The sequence below is a fragment of the Oryzias melastigma genome, linkage group LG2 (genome assembly GCF_002922805.2).
Source record: "Oryzias melastigma strain HK-1 linkage group LG2, ASM292280v2, whole genome shotgun sequence".
NCBI lineage: Eukaryota > Metazoa > Chordata > Actinopteri > Beloniformes > Adrianichthyidae > Oryzias > Oryzias melastigma.
The window spans coordinates 2811262-2829047 of NC_050513.1; the positions used below are offsets into that span (position 1 = coordinate 2811262).

General features: G+C 42.2%; 1 protein-coding gene across 2 annotated transcripts in view; it reads left to right on the plus strand.

The window, feature by feature from the left end:
- Window positions 1-17786, plus strand: part of nrp2a (neuropilin 2a) — a 79757-nt gene that overhangs the window by 18303 nt on the left and 43668 nt on the right. For both annotated transcript variants that reach the window (XM_024294334.2, XM_024294333.2), the window contains exon 3: window positions 9305-9486. In XM_024294334.2, coding sequence (XP_024150102.1) covers window positions 9305-9486 — 182 coding nt within the window. The remainder of the gene's footprint in view (window positions 1-9304; window positions 9487-17786) is intronic.

The following is a 17786-nucleotide window of genomic DNA, read 5'->3' on the forward strand; positions in this document are numbered from 1 at the left end:
CCGTATTTTTCTGCGGCTCCCTTCCCCTCCATCCGTCCTCGTTCCTCCCTCTTTGTGTTTTTCTCTTCCTCCGCAGCCCGAGGAGGATCTGATTTAATTTTACACGCTCGAATTAAACTTTTGAAACAAGAAGAGTCGCACACACACACGCGCTCACAAAGGAAGATCCATTACTTCCACCACCGAGGGGTTTTATTTTCCTGCTTTTATTTGGTTATTTGTTATTGAACTCAGCCCGAGGTGGGAAGATTTTTATGATATAACTTCATAAGTCTGAGCGCACAGGCCCAAACAGACACAGGCGGGGCTGTGAACGCCGTCGGCCGGCACGATCTTTGCTCCGTGGATACTCGGGGGAGGCGGGATCGATGGAATGGGAAAGGAGAGAGGTTGCAGCACCTGTCGATAGGCGACTGTCGTCGTTGCTGTGACCAAAAACGATGAGAGTGAAAATGTCAGGACACGGGCAGCAGGGTCACGGCTTCGGATCCGGAAGGCCTCGGTCTGCGGTTGGCACTCCTGCGTCTGGAGGTCGGAACGGTGGACGGGCAGTGTTTGTTTTGGGGGCGAGATTGGAGATGGCAGTTCCTGCAGATCTGCTGGGATTTTGCTCGCAGCATCTATTAAATATTTTAGAGGCACTTATGGTTTATTAGAGCCCCCCCATTTGGGGGGGGGTGGAGGGGTGGGGGGGTGCCTGCTCAGATCTGTGAAGACCTCTGTGTGTGCGCTGCCTCTTGCCTCGCCTAATTCCCGCTTCCGTAAATCATCGACGGGGAGCCGGGAGGAGTGACAGACGACTCTTCATTGTTTACCACATCGGGATTCTGTGGGTTTCTGGGAAAAAAAAAACACACACACACAATGCTGCAGCAGAGTGGAAAATGATCTCAGCTGAAAGCCTCAAGTGTCTGGGTACAGCCAAGTTTACTTTACTGATACTCGGGAACAGCTGTTGCGTTTTTATCAGCACAAACAACATAAATCAGACAAACACGCCGCCTCCGAACTGAAGAGGATCTTCCCTCTTCGTGGAGAGTTTGTTAAAAACCCACTTTACATGTTCTTGAGGACATATAGGAAGAAAATTAGGCTTAAAGTTCCATTTCTGAGTTTTTTTCTTTTTTGTTTAAATCAAAGTTGAAAAAAAGTAGTTGGAGAAGTCTTGTAGTTCTGATGCAGACAATAGATCCATGAACGTCTTTGTTTTCCTTGTCTGAGCTGACGAGGATTGATCCAATTAGCTGCACCGCTAATGTTAGGGTTGTGAGGCGCTGTAAGCTAGTGGGAGGGATTACTTACTTACAGACGTGAATTTCACATTAATCAGCTACTAGCTTTGTGCTGAAACGTTCAATAGGAGCTACTGGCAGATAAGATGGCGGCTGAAAATCAAAACAGAAATTGCCAAACATCATTAGCTGGATGCGCAAATTCTGAAAAATGTCAGAGTTTTAGCCATCTTTTATTAAAATTTTTATTTAGGTCCAGTCCAGATTCTTCTCTTGTCCCTAACTCTCCATTTATAGTGCAAGGATTGTCCGAAATAATGTTTCTTAGGGCCGGGAATCGATTAAAAAAATTAACTAATTAATCGCAAACCTGAAAAAAATTAATCGCGAATAATCGCTTTATACTCTTAGTATTTGATGACCACTTATTATCTTTGAATATTCACAACATGAAATCACACACAAAGCTTTGCATTTAGAGCATTTATTTTTAATTACTTCTGTCAATTGATTACAAAAAAACAATAAAAATCTGATTAATCGCACGTTTGTGTTGTGATTAATCCCGATTTATCACAATGTTTGGCCAGGTAAAATGTATTTATATAATATGGCACTGGATCATGGATCAAATAATCCACTTTTTTTGAAGAAGTGATCTAAACCACAAATAGCAAGAATAAAGTACTAAAAACCGATTGAATATTTATTTCTTTTGTAAGTGACCATGGTATAATACCTGAGGAAATGTTTTAACTTACGCCGTGGAAGCTTGAACCGTCGAGTTAAAGTGAAGGACTGATTCTTAAAATAATTTGCTTTAACACATATTACCGGATTAATTTTTTTTATTAATCGCGTGCGTTAATGTTCACAGCCCTACGTTTTTTTAAGGGGCAACCCTTAAAGGGAGGGATACAGAGCCCTCTGTTGTGAGGGGGGGGGGATTTCGCGTCGCGCTTTGCCGCGGAGAAGAAGTGCTTTTCATCATGTTGGTGTGCTCTTAAGAACTGAAGTTTACATTTAAATGTAAGTAATGACTTTTTGTTGTATGACCATTTTAAAGTTATACAACTAATGTTGTTATGCATATTCAAGCGCTGGAGGCTCCACGCTAACGCTAGCTAAAGGGCAGCTATAGATGATGTCATTAAGCGAAAGAGACGTCCGAATCCCCTCTCTAATCCCTAACTATTAAAAAACTATGTAGAGCAGGACTATATCGTGACCTGGATTCCAAAAGCAAAATTCAAATTACCACTTTACTTTGGTTTCGCCAAATGGCGGATATTTCACAGTTTTAAACATTTAAAGATCCTGTGTAAAATAAACATTTTACCATGTTTATTTGTGACTCCATTGTGTTTTGATGATGAAATTGTGGATGGTTTATTAAAAAAATAGCAAAAAAATTCCAACCGCAATGCATTGTGGTCTATATTTACTACTGTGTTGAGCATTGATGCACGCTAGTTTTTTGCAAAGACTTGTGGGAAATGTCTAGTTCACTGATTTGGACAGTACTACAAAATGGCGGACACACGATAAAGCGAATAGGGAACGAGCGACGATTTTCTTTTCATAACTCTCGTTTGGAGGGCTAAATGTAGGAGTCGGGGGAAGGGAAGAACTCGGATTGGGCCTTAGTGTTCAGGATTAGCTTAAAAGAGGGTAAATGCTTTATTAAAGGATTTTAACAAAACTGGGAATGATGATGTTCTGGTCTTAGACTTCCTTCTGGCTGATGATTTCCAGCCGCCATCTTTTCTGTCTCACTTGAAACTTTGTCCTAATAAATGACATATGTATATATGTACATATATACATATGTGTATATATATATATATATATATATATATATATATATATATATATATATATATATATATATATATATATATATATATACATATGTATATATGTACATATGTACATAGTATGTACATATGTATATATTTATAAATGTACATATGTACATAGTATATACATATATACATATGTATATATGTACATATTTCGTGTTTTTTAGCTAAAAATGTCAAAATTGTAATAAAAGAGCACCGGGAATGCTTTAAAAATAGATCAAAGTGGGACTTTAAAGTTTTTGTTTTAAACTAAATGAATGTACAAGTGTACTAAAATCTAAATTGTACAAAAATAAGACCTGTCACTGGAGTAGCTAGAGTGCAGGAAATGCCCCCGCTCTGCAGCAAACAGCAAAGGTGTCAGAGGTAATTAGTGGAGGCAGAGATAAATAAGAGCGGAGGAAGAGGAGACATGTCTGGACGGGTGCAGAGTTACTGGCCCCTGAGGGTTTTTGGTTTCCTTAACCTCTCTCCTCTGTTCCATCCACTCCCCCCGAGGGGAAAGAAGGGAGGGTGCGAGTGCTGCCTTATTATTGCTCCCCCCAACATGAGGCGGGTCACGCAGACCCAGACGGAGGGGATGGTGTCAGACAGCGGAGGCAGTTTGGCTCAGCACAGCCCCTGATGCACATGTCAAAGTTAAGGCCCGGGGGCCGGATCCGGCCCTCCAGATCATTTTATTTTATTGTCTTTATCTTGAGCTTATTTATAACTTATATAATTTTGAAAAAAATATATTTTTATGTAGAGTAAAGTTATTTTTAAGTTTGAGTTGATTTATTCTGGAATAATATTCTTTCCTTTTTATTATTCATATTTACAGAAAAAAAAGGTCATTCTGCTAGCTTTTTGGACTATTTTGTTATTTACTAAGATTTATTTAGGCTATTTTGAAGTTTAGCTAATATTTCGGCTACATGCTAGCTGTTTTGGCTAATTTAGGCTTTTTTTTCGTTTTTTAGGATATTTTGAAGTTAAGTTATTTTTTTCAGCTACATGCAAAATATTTTGGCTAATTTAGGCTTTTTTTTTTTTTTTTTTAGGTTGTTTTGAAATTTAGCTAATATTTCCGCTACATGGTAGCTATTTTGGCTGATTAAATTTTTTTGTTTGTTTGTTTGTTTTTTAGGCTTTTTTCGAGTTTTGCTAATATTTCAGCTTCATGCTGCCATTTTGTCTAATGTAATTATTTTTTAAGCTATTTGGAAGTTTAGCTAATACTTCAGCTGCATGCTAGCTATTTAATTTGGCATTTTTTAGTCTATTTTGGAGCTAATATTATTAAATATTTTACCTTTTTTCCGTTTTTCAGGTTAATTTGCCATTCAGCTTCAGCGTTTTCAGCTATTAGCTTCAGTAATTTCTGCTTTCAACTTCAGCATTTTTAGTTATTAGCACTAGTATCTTTAGTGACCACTTTCAGCTTACAGCTCTCACTCTATCATTATCGCAGGTAATGCTATATATCTCGTTCATAATTATGGTAAAAAGTTTCGGTTTTAAAGTTTTACAAATGTAGTTTTAGAGTGTTCATTAAATGTTTATCCTGTTGCCCCGTTGGATTTTGGCCCCCTGTGCGATTGAGTTTGACACCCCCTCTCCAATGGGACCTGCATGGACCTGGACAGCGGCTGTCTGCCCGGCTGTGTTAGTGCGGTGCTAACGTGCGTCTCCGCGCTGTGTGTGCAGTGTCCTGGAATGTGTGTTGCAAAAAGGCAGACGGCGGGCTCTCACACCCCTCATGCATGTATTCATCAGAGCCCTGGGAGAGGCTGAGCGAACAGGTCAATAATCACATCTGAGGAACACTCACTCACTGACGCTAATCCACGATAGGACACGGGGAGACAGAAAGAAGGATAGAGACCCACTCCAAAATCAATTAAAACCTAATTAGGCTTTCAGCTCTTTCTCGGCTCTTTTATCCTCTGTGTTGGTGATTGCTGTCCGTGCGCCGGCGGTTGCTGGCGTGCCAACGAATACGCGCCTTTTCCAAAGCGTGTGTCAGCCGCAGCCCTGAGCGGGTGGACGCGCTCGGGAGCGGCAGTGGCTCTTCAGACTCTCCCTGTGGGAGCTTGGCACTGAGTGATCGCCTCTGCAATGCAGGATTACAAGGAGTGAAACTACTAGAGCACAGCTCTTTGACTCGCTGACATAAGTACTGCCCTGGTGCGAGATTCACGAATAGAAATTAAGAAGCAATTGCAAAAGACAACAAGAAAACTGCTCAAAATACACATCAAATAGGAGATGGTGTTCAGATTCAGGGAGGATCAATAGCAACAAGCAGCCAATATTTTAACTGGTGGTGGGTTGATAGAATCGATTAATCAATCCAAACTTAGATCAATTATTGATCCATAAAAATTGAGATGGATCTAAGGCGCAAAGCTAATCTCCGCTAGCTTGATACTTACGTATAAAGGGATAGGACGGCTAATGCTAACGCTCAGTCGACCTAAACATACATTACTGACTAAATGAACATCTTTATAAACTCACAGGTTAGAATTTTCCAAACTCTTTCAAGAAAATATTATTTAAAGTAACCATTCGTGGTCAAAAACACAGTTTTTCTTCTGGAATAAGGTGTAATGCTTTAGCGTGATCGCCACCTAGTGGCCAAACTGAAACGTCCTCCAGGAGAAGCAGAACAATTGTTGGAGCTTCTCCATTTGAGAATCCATGTAACACTTTATGTTAACAATCCTGTTATCATTTTACTGATATTTTTCACTGATAAAAACATATTTATAGTTCATTAATATATTGTGTCTAAATGTGTAAACTCAAAATTGAATAGAATCAAACTGAATTGAGTAAATCGAAAGAATCAGATAAAAAAAATGAATCAAATTGATCTAGGATCTGGGGAATCAAATCTAACTGATTCTGAAAATTATTGGGAATTCCCAGCCGCAATTCTAACATTTATAGCTCCCACTTTTACCTTGGAGCAGGGATAGGCAACTCCAGGCTTCAATCCTGCATGTCTTCCAACCTACCCTGTTCCGGCATGTTCTAATAAGCTGGACACACCTGAACCAGGTAGTCAGTCATGAGTAGGGGTTGGAAATCTGGAAATTCATACAGACAGAATGGCACTTGAGGACTAGAGTTGTCTATCCCTGCCTTAGAGACTTGCCAAGTATTGCTTGCCATTTTTGTTATTGTGAGGGTCTCTTTCACTGAGCGGTTCGGATCGGACTGGTACGGTATTTTGAGCATTTCTGTTATGAAATGGGCCCAGTCCTACCAGTTCTGATCCCCCGTTGGTTCATAGAAGAATGGACCAGTTGGTGACGGAGCTTCTGTCATCACTTCATTGATCGGCAGAAAGGTATTACGACAACAGCAAGTGCCCGGCTAGCACTTTTCCCAACTCGAGATCCAAACCGAAAGTTTTTTCCTCTTTTTGGCACTATTTATTCTTCTTTGCCCCTCCCCTGCAATCTTCTTTAGTATTTAGGGCTGTAGTCGCACTGTTATGCTACGTCATCGTTCTAAATCCCGCATGCGCCTTGATGTTGTAAGTTAGTGAGATGTCGGGAAGCAGGGGCAGACTTACTTCATGCCAACTGTCCCTCTGCAGAAACTATGTTCTAGAAAACAGCATGTTTTTATTCTTTATTTAGGCTAAAAAAAACAGCATGGTATTGAAAAGACCACTGGGAACGCTTTGAAAATAGATCAAAAGAGGATCGGGAAAAAAAATCGTCCTCAGGCGATAAAAAAGCAAACGCACACCAACCGCCCCCTCGTTTCTTGAGACGTCCCAGGTGCACCGAGGCCGCTCCACGTTTTAATCTTTACCTGTGCATATGCCACTCTGGCCCAGATTAATTTGGTGAGATTATCCCTTGATCAGGAGTCTTAGCTCGAGTGTAGGAATCAATACGCTGCAGGAATGCGATAGCCCCAAAAAGAGGCTTAGGGACTCTACTTAATCCTGGTTTTATTTCAAGCTGGCACTACAAAAGCCATCTTAGTGGCTGGGATGCCACAAACAGCCTCAGCTTTGAGCTTATTGCTATGTCTTGGCATTCCTGAATGCTCCTGGTTTCAATGCAAACAACAAGGGGAAGGTACTTTCTTGTTTGGCTTCAGAAAGACGGGAAGTCTGTGATGCTTTTCCACCCTAAAACAACCCATCACACTAATTAGTCAGACAACAGCGACCCTGTTGAGATTTGACAGCTCTGTCACATGAACTAATACAGACGGGCATGTTTGCATGTTTGCATGTCTGTATAGTTTCAGGGATGTGTGTGGGGGGGGTCCTGCGCCTAGCTGCGAGGCTCCTGCAGCTTTGCAGTTAGCTGCAAAGAAAGACAACATGTGGGCTGAGAAAGAAACGCTCAAGGAGAAACACGGATGATCTCATGGCGGGGAAATTACAAGAAAACGGTTCACATTAACACACATCAGCACGCCTGTTTAGCGGAAAACGGTGGAAAAAAAATCAAACGAAAGCACCGGATCTTTAAAAAAACTGCTTTAGTATTAGCGAGAAGAAGTTACTCCACTTAAACCAGCAGCCTTGACCTAGCAAAGGATTTAAGGTGGTGGTGGGGGGGTAAATCCTGTCCCCCCCCCAGCATGCAACAGTTTGACTTCTAGATCAAAGCTCGTTTGAAAATAAAAGTGACGAGAGTCAGCTGCAGTTCACTCACTCACCACTAGGGGCTTGCTGGACCTGAAAGTTAGTCCTCGACTTATTAAGTGTTAAATATTTGAGAAAGTAACTCTCTGTTATTTGCCACTAGGGGTAAATTCAACATCCATGAGCAAGGCCGTCCGCGGTCATAGGCGAGCTTGGCACAATACAGAGCTGCCCTCCCCCGGTTGTTTAGCTGTAATGTTACTGGCCCCGCCCACTTTGAGATCAGACGGGTTGAGTGAAGCCCCTAAACCAAAATGAGCTTGACACCCCTGGTCTACATTCTCGACCATGCCAACAATTTAAAAAAAAGAAAGGGCGCCAGCACAAAATCTGAAATATTAGTATTTGTGACGTTAGCTTGATTTATGTCTTTTGATTGTTCCGCTTCCCTGTGCTCCCTGTTTTCCTTTTGTTTTCCCCCTTAATCCACCCTTTAGTTATGCTTTCGATCAAGGCTGGACTAATGTGGTTTTACACAAACAAAAGTTTGTATAGCTAAACTTCTGTTGGAGTTTACTTAACTCGCCTCGTGAATGTTGTCTATTAGTCTAGCTACTAGAGAAAACAAGTAAGAAACCTGCCGCTCAAAAGCAGAAGATGACCCTCTCCGAATTGATAAATAGCATCTACTATAGTAGTGTTGACCTTGTTTTGAACTGAGAAAAGACAAAGCCCTCAATTTACTGGTTGATTTAGACTCGTCAGCCACGGCCTTGAGCTGTGGGTTGTGAAGGAATGGTTAAGATCCGGCGCACAAGTTGTGGATATAAGTTTCCTTTGACTGAGCTGGGAGGGAAGCTCAGTCATCTGAGTAGAAACTCCTCCACATCAAGAAGAGACAGCTTAGATGGTTTAGAGATCTGGTAAAAATCCCACGCTGGTGTTTCAAGACGCCCAGAAAAAGATACCTTGATATCCTCGTCTGTGCAAACTCGTTCGGTCTCCGCCTGAGATCCGGTAAAAGACTGAAAAGTTCAAGAATGTCGGAGGATTGACCCACACAGCGAGGAGCTAATTCAGGATCAGCCAGGTGTACTTTGTCGGCCTAACCCACACCGACCCAAAGAATTTGCTTTTATCGTTCGGGGTCACTTGGCAAGTCAAAGGTCACTGATGAGCTGAGAGAACAAGCATGTGGAAGCTAATAAGAAAGAATTCCTCGTATTTATCTAAGCAGATTTGACTCCGGAGCCCCTGCCTCCCCCTCTGCGAGGCTCACGTCCACACCTGTCATCCGTCCAGCCCCACACCTCTTTATTTTTTCATGAGATCCTCTGCCTATTTTTACACCTCCTATTAATGAGCCCGTTCATGAATATTCACCAGCAGAACTGCAAACATTCGCTCTAATAGGTTTCAGCTGAAGCGGTTCCGTCTCTTTGCTTCTTGATTCCTTGATTTGAGGATTGTTTGTCTTAAACTTAAAGGGATTCAAGTCTATTACTCCAGACAGACCGGGTCACAAAAGCAGAATTATTACTATTATTTTCTTGGACACTATTACTCTGAATGATGTCTGTCTGTTCTCTGTTTGTGTGGATCAGATACGACTACATCGAAATCCGCGACGGGACTTCCGACACGGCGGATGTTCTGGGTCGACACTGCAGCAACATCGCCCCGGCGCCCATCGTCTCGTCGGGTCCATCGGTGAAAGTCCGCTTTGTCTCAGACTACGCCCATCAGGGGGCGGGCTTTTCCCTGCGCTATGAGATCTTCAAAACAGGTGAGGAACACTGCAGAAAACTTGCTTGTTGACAACTCTTTACAGACTTCCTTGTTTTCTTCACTTAAAGAGAATTTCAGAGAGCAGTTGACTTCAGCAGAGGCAGAAGTATGTAAACAAACATGTACGGTGTGGGACCAAAAAACTTCCGCCGTGCCGCCACAAAGCACAGGAGGAATGCCGCCCTAATTGGAGCGGGATCCACTTCCTCTGGGGAGGGCGGGGAGGTTCTAGTGGGAAGATGGAGAGAGCTCCAAGTCGGAGTTTAGGTTAAAGGTCTGTTCGACTGGTGCTGGAGCGGGAAGATTGATGGGGATGGGGCAAAAATGGGATTTTCTCAAAGCGAGGATGGTGTGCAGCTTGTTCTGTTTAGGTCCCGTTGTCTTCAAGCAGCAAGATTTACATTCAAAGGCAGTTCATTGTGTCTCATTTTTAATCGTTTAAATTCTGGGTATGAAGTGTAGAGGATCCGTCTTATCGCAAACGTCTGCTTTTCAAAACATATCTTCTGTTAATGTCAAAGGAACGTGACCCAGATTTGGTGCTCGTCTCCGTTACCAAGGCCACCAGCTCAAACCCTGACAATTTAGCGCAGCAGATTGCATCTGTCTCTCACAGAGATGGATTGAAGGCTGGTGCTGGAGGGTTTAATAAAATCTTGCCATAGGCCAGGGTTCTCAAACTCAATTTACCTTGGGCCCACTGAAGGCAGAGTCTAGCTGAGGCTGTGCTGTATGGGGTGCCACTTGTGCCAAAACTATGTTTTTGCATCCACTGACTATGTCTTTGGTCCATTTTCTATGTCTTTGTTCCACTGCCTATATATTTGGTCCTTTGTCTATATCTTTGGTCCATTGTCTATATCTTTGGTCCATTGTCTATGTCTTTGGTCTATTGTCTATGTCTTTGGTCCATTGTGTATGTCTACTAAACAAGTTTATTGCACATTTGTTCTTTTCTATGTACCACTAAGCAATATCTGTTAAAACGACAGGAGCTAACGACACTAGCAATTGTTGCTAAGGACTTTTCTTTCTTTTTACAGATCCAACGTCAATAGCAAATGGAAAGTTTTAAGCATAACAAAACAATTACAAAGCTATCATCAAAGAAGATATTGCTTAGTAGACATTGAAGTTTCATATTAAGGCGGGGGCCCGCAAAATATTAATTTGGGGGCCACAAATGGCCCGCAGGCCACCAGTTTGAGCCCCCTACTATAGCCCAAAGTTGTCAGAAGAGATTTACTGGTTTGTACTCAGCTTGTTGTCGTATTGTATGAAATACCAGACAAACAAAAAACCGTTGAGAGAAAATTGTGTGGCAGAGAAAAAAAACAAAAAAAACGCATGAGAGTTTTTAAGATTGAGGCCAAGTGTTAATTATGGTTTTTCCGGCGCTTGCACGCGTCCTCATCAGCGCCGCTTGTCTCACCGTGGCGGGTCTGGTCCAAGGGCTCCTGCTAAACAGCTTCAGAGGTGCGAACGGTGGAAGTAATTGCACAACAGCTCATTAAGAGGAAAAACTTTTTCAATTCCCGCTTAGTGCTGTGATTTGAAGGAATGCTCGGCGGTATACCGCTTCTAGAGGGTGCGTCCGCAGATGAATATCTGAGACTGACAGATGTGTGTGTGTGTGCATGCTCCGCTTCCTTCCCTCCTCACATCTCCGCTCAGACGGTGTCCGTCTGGTTTCCACTTCACGTGGAGTGCCCTCTGCGATGTGAACTAATGACACCATGTCTTGTTTCGGTCGTGTTCATTCAAGCCTGTTACATAAGCGGTGACTGTGACCACTCCAGGGGGTTTGGAGTTGCACAGGCAATCTGTTTGTTTGTGTGTCTAATGGGGGTCCGGTGAAGTAGAAGCTAATTACTTCCATGAAGGAGAATCCAGAGTTGACCTCCGACTCTGGATTTACAGTGAGTGGCCCTCCGCCCATTAGTACACCTCCTCAGGGGATGCGAGGTGAGCGTCTGCCCCAGACGGCCAGACATACCAAGTAACGTTACTGTACAGTGAAAGCAACCCCCGCCCCCCTCCCACTTATTGTTGTGGCCTACTTTGGTCCCCATAACCCTTCATTCATCCCAGACAAACAGCCCCCGCCCCTCAGACGGGGATCGTCACGTGCCGCCGACGCTGTTACCACGGCTACAGAGGGAAGACTAGCCAACGACTCACCCCCCCTGTAGTTGCCCCACTACCAGGGCGGAGGTCTCGGCCAATCCCGAATCAAGACGGGGCAGAGAGGACCTCGGGGGGTGGCTGCCGCCCTCCGCGACCGCTGCTGCCCGTGACATCTGCGGGGTCGGTGAAGCCCAAAGGCAGGACTCCCACCCAGGCGCCAGCCACAACATTGTGTATTCCTGATGCTATCTGGCTGATTGGACGGCGACCCCCGGTGTCACTCAGTTGTGTCTCTGCGGCTGATTGCGACGAGACGTTTATTCCCGAAACACCCAAGTCGAGCTTAAATTACACACGAGTAATTAACCGCTGAAAAGGGGGAATTAGATCCACGAGTAAACAAACTTTTAATTCACAAAGCGGAGTCGTCTGCGTAAAACGTGACATAAGGGAGTGACGGCAAACCACATAGCATGCCTGGAATGTTGTTTAGGGCTTATTGTTGTTCACAGTTGTCTCTTTAGTTGTTTTGGGTTTTTCACCCCTCCCCCAACATCCTCTTCACATTTATACACGTACTTCCATAGAGATTTGTCTTCAATGAAACCTTGAACTTCCAGCAGCTTTACATGAGAGATCTGCGTGTGTGAGCCGCGGTTGCATGTCAGCCGCGGCAAGGCACTTTTGATGAGAGGTGAACCCCCTCAGCTAGAGTTGCGTGCGGAAGATGTGTGGGGGGTGCAAAAGTGTAAATGAACACAGACTGCCGAAAAGTGGCGGAATGAAGGAGAGGGGAGTTGCTGGGTAGAAACCACCCAACCTTGCAGGAGCGCGTGGCGCTGGGTGGTATCTACCCAGCAACTCACCCCTTTGCCCCACCAACGCACCACAACCTCCTACTTATTGCCAGGGGGGGCAACTCTTGCCAAATGGCAGCTCGTGGCGCGGCACGGGTCACAAGATAATAGCAGGGGAGGCAGTCCTGTTTTTGCCATGTTCACACACTGTGAACTAATTGATCAAATCAAAGCTGCTCGCCAACGTACCCTCAAAGACAAACTCCAGGACAAGTGGGCGGGGCAATGGGAGTCAAGCTGAGCTGAGATTCTGTGTCACACACTGACCCAGTAAGAATCAAGGGCAGTGTGTTACTATACCCCCCCCCAAAAAAACTCCTTTAGACAAAGAAATGTAAGAATTTTCTCGTTATATGTTCGTCTAACTCCTACACTTCCTACAAACGGAGCGTTTCGGAGGTGAGGTCAGCCATCATGGGGATTGGGAGATACCGCCTGTAGCTTGCTGTAAATTACCACCATATTTCAACATGCCTGGTTGTGTGTGTGTTTGTGTGTAGGCAGCGAGCGGGGCACCTCGTATGAAGGCAGATGATCCTCCAGTGTTTTTCATGTTGCAGAGTGTGCGTGTGGGAGTCGACACAAACGCTTGAACGCTGCTGTTAACGTGGGGGGAAGACTTATGCATTTAAGTCTCCGGTACTGCGCATGCTAACAAGCAGGCAGTAGCAACTCTAAGGATGATGTTTGCAAAATAAAGAGGTGGAGATCAAAGAAAAGGCCTCCAGAGGTTTTTTTTTCTTAGCATCTGTGCTGATTGGGGTCAGTTCTCCACCATTAACCGAGTGTGGACGGGGGAGGGCCAGTCTGCCCCTTCTGCTTTTATAAGCCTGTCTGATAATAAGGACCGGTGCCTCGGAGGAATGCTCCACTCATGGAATGCCTGGTAAGAGCGTCAACGTTCTCTAAACCAGACTACGGCCTGCGGGCCGGATCCGGCCCCCCGCCACATTTGGCCCGGCCCTCCAAACACACATCACTATTTTTTTTTCTCAATCTGGCCGATCAACACCCACATAGAACGCCGCTTTGTGTTTCCATTGTTCCTTGATTAAATCAAATAAAGCCCTTTAAGTGGAATCTAAAACCTCAAAATCATTTTTGGAGGAATTTCATATGCTTGTCAAATAATTTTAGGTTTAAGAAAAAAAAGGGATTAAAGAAGAAAGCCAATCAAATTTTCAGGTGTGTTTGATCATCTTGTAGTTGGATTAAAGTGTTTTATTTTTTGATGCCTTTGATCTTTAATTCAGCCGCTTGTAGCTGTTGTCTCTCGGTCCTCACCGTCTATCTAGGCCAGGAGTGTCAAACTCAAACGCACAGGGGGCCAAAATCCAAAACACACCTTACATCGCGGGCCGAACAGGATAAACATTTATTGAAGACTTTAACACTACATTTTTAAAAGCGTAACTTATTAACATAACTATGAACTAGATATATAGCATTACCTGTGATAATGCTAGTGAGAATGCTGTAAGCTGAATTTGGCTGCTGAAGATGCTGAAATTGATAGCTGAAAACGCTAAAGCTAATAGCAGCTAAAATATTAGCTAAATGCCAAATTAGCCTAATAAAAAAACTAGGTTAGCCAAAACAGCTAGCATGTAGCTGAAAAAAATAGCTAATCTTCAAAGTAGCCTAAAAAACTGAAAACAAAAACCTAAATTAGCCAAAACAGCTAGCGTGTAAATATTAGCCTAGCCCTAAAACAGCCTAAAAAACAAAACAAAAAAAGTCTAAATTAGCCAAAACAGCTAGCATGTTTTAGCAAAATAGCCCAAAAAATCTTAGTGAATGCCAAAATAATCCAAAAAGCTACCAGAATGCAGATTTTTTAAACTTTGAATCTGTAACTTTTTAAAACAATTATGAATAATAAAAATGCAGGAATATTATTCCAGAATAAATTAACTTAAACCTTAAATAACTTTCTATATTTGGTCTTCATAAAAATGTATTGTTTCGAAATTATACAAGTTATAAATGAGTGCAAGATAACATCGAGTCATTAATAGCAATAAAATAAAATGATCTGAGAGCCGGATAGAATTACCCGGAGGGCCGGATCCGAGGTACCCAAACTACACTCCGCTGGCCAGATCCGGCCCTCCCCCACATTTGGTTCGGCCCCCCCAAAAAACTTTTTTTTTTTTTCTTTTTTCTCCATCTGGCCAATCAAGACCCACATTGAATGTGACTTTTGATTCCACCCGTCCGCAGTCTGTGACGTGAGAGGAGAGTTTATTTATTAGTTTATTTTTAAAATGTTTTAGTTTTTTCTGTAAAATTTACAGAAATTAATTATTTAAAATTTGGCAATGTGTGGCTTTCTAGAAAACTTTAATTTTTTACATTTAGATCATGGGTCACCAAACTACGGCCCGTGGGCCAGATCCGGCCAACCTCCGCATTTGGCCCAGCCCTCCAAACACTATCAGAGATGCATGATTATTTTTTTCTCCATCTAGCCGATTGAGATAATTATATAATTGTTTTCTGTAATTGTTTACGTTGCAGCTCTTCTGGTTGCGGTACTCCTGATCAGCCTTCCTTAGGAGTGACTGAAGCACGGGTTTCCAAGCTTTGATTATGATTATCATTTGCAAATATTCCAGCTGAATGATTGCATATTCAATTAGTGATTTGTAATGGAGACATGACTAAATGTGCAGTATAGCGCGTGTAACCCACTGAAAATCCTGCAATTATCTTGAGAAGTTTTTCTGTCCGTCTGACAAGTTTAAAAATAGAGAACCATGAAGTGGCACAACAAGCCACGGCCAGTTGCTTACACGCTGCTATATAAAGACGTCGCGGGGTCGAGTGAACAAACACACTTTGTCAATGAGGCAGAGCGTGCGACATTTGTGCAAAACCATCCGACTCATTTGTGTGCATGCGCCGGACTGTCAGCCCCCTCTTGGCCCTCCTTGATATACCGGTCTGTAAACACTCGGCCGTGACTCAGGGTCCCAAGCGGGCGGCAGAGCAGGGGCTGATGGGTAGATGATCTGAGCCACACAGCTGCTGCCGCTCAAGGTGAGCCGCCCAGGGCGCATAAATCTGCATCGCTAACGAGGCGCCACCCCAAAGGGCCCACTCACAACCGTTACACAAGTTTTCTGGCGTGTTTGAGTGCATGTGTGGAAGAAGAGTGTGCACATGGAGTCGAAATAAGAATGGGAAATGGACATTTGTTCAAATGTATGCAAGAAAGCGAAATTATGTTTTGTCTTCCATTCCAAATGTTTCATAAACGTGAGCAACCAAACCATGAAGCTCAAAAATCTAGAATGTGTCTGCATGAATTCAGATGTTACACAGGAAATAAATCAAGATAGTAACCAGTAGTTTTGTTTCCATTCTCTATGAAATTTCTCAAACTGCATTTGTAATAATACATTTGTCTAATGTAAACATAAGAATGTTGAAAAAACTCGCATTTATTAAAAACAAGAGGAGGTGGTTTTTGGAGAGTATCAAAATTGATATATGTAGCAAAACTGCAATAGAAACACTTTTATTGGATTAAAGAAGTCGCGTCCACAATTAGCGCATTCCCATGTCCAGGTCGTCACATATTGACGTTTGTCTGCTACATAGCCTGAGTAAGACGCCGACATCTCCTTAGATAGATGATGAACGCAGAAATTTGAATGTATATGCTGTAAATCAGAGTATTGTTTACATCCGTCGCTGTGTTTCTCTCATTGCATGAGTTGGTTAGTGTTTATCCGCATACTTACTAATGTAAACTGTAATTGCAAATTTTGTTGGTCGTTTTTTTTTTTGACATTTCTAGAATTTTGATAAAGTTTTGCTCATATGTGTCATGGAAACGCAGCTACTGCCAGGTGCACTTCAACAAGTAAGCACTTGGAGGCTTGATACCCCTCCCCCACAGTTTTTGGGGGAGGGGTTTAAATTGACTTTGACCCCCAAAGTCTTGCTAGGCTCTTTGGAGAGCCAGTTCACACTAATCCATGGTTGGTTACTGATAAGCAAACGATTTTGAAGCTAGTGTGGAGACAAATATCTTACGGGTGTGTAGCTTACTCAAAAATCTCGGCCTTTACCACAACGTAGACAAAAATACTAGCGAACAGTAAACAATTTGAACTAGAAATGTTGCATTACCTGAGATAATGCTAGTGTGAATGCCTTTTACTGAAAGGAGTCACTAAAGATGATGAGGCTTTTTGCTGAAAATGATGTGACAATTTGCTTTAATTGCTGAAGGGATTTACTGAGAATGCAAAAGCTGTTTACAAAATGTTAAATTTGCTAAAAGACTCTAAATTTAATTAAAGTACTATGAAAGAGCGCTGAAGTTAACTACATTAATAAAAAAAATTGACAATTTTGCACAAAAAAAAACCACTCAGTAAGTTGCTAAATTATGAGCTAAACTCCAAATTAGCCCAAAAAACATTAGCGGATGCTAAATTAGCCAAAAAGCTAGCACATTGCTTAAATACTAGCTAAACTCAAAAATAGCTTAAAAATCCTCAGAAAACGAAATTATTAAAAAATTTTAGCCTGTTGCCAAAATGGAAGCTAAACTCTAAATTAGCACAAAAAACTTCAATAGATAACAATAAGACAAAATGATTAGCATATTGCTAAAACAGAAGCTTAACTCTAAATTAGCCTGTAAAAACCTCAGTAGATAAAAACAATAGCCAAAAACGTTAGCATGTTGCTAAAATAGAAGCTAAACTCTAAATTTGCCCCCCCCAAACCCTCAGGAGATAACAAATTTACCAAAAAAGCTAGCATGTTGCTAAAATATTAGGTACATTTTTTGAAAGTTACTGTAAAAGGTGAAAACACACCCCATAGCCTATGGCTAAAATAGAAGCTAAACTCTAAAGTACCCTATAAAACCTCAGTAGATAACAAATTAGCCGAAAACGTTACGCATTGCTAAAATAGAAGCTAAACTCTAAATTAGCCTGAAAAAAACTCTCAGTAGATAAGCTAAAAATGCTAGCATGTTGCTAAACTATTAGGTAAACACCATTTTTTTTTTAAGTTACCATTAAAGATGAAAATATACCTCATAGCCTAAAGCTTGTTGCTAATCTTAAAAATTTTGAAATTTGAAGACTTTTGCGTTCATTTTCTATGGTGCATATTTTGCTCAATATTTCAAAAACATAACAAATGCCGATTATGATAAATTACGAATACCAAAATACCAAAAATACAAGTAGTGATGTCCTGAAACAGCTTAAAGTTTTGATTACTGAAATTGGTAAATGTGTGATTGAGTTTTTACATGCCGAAAAACGTACGGAAAGGAGCAGGA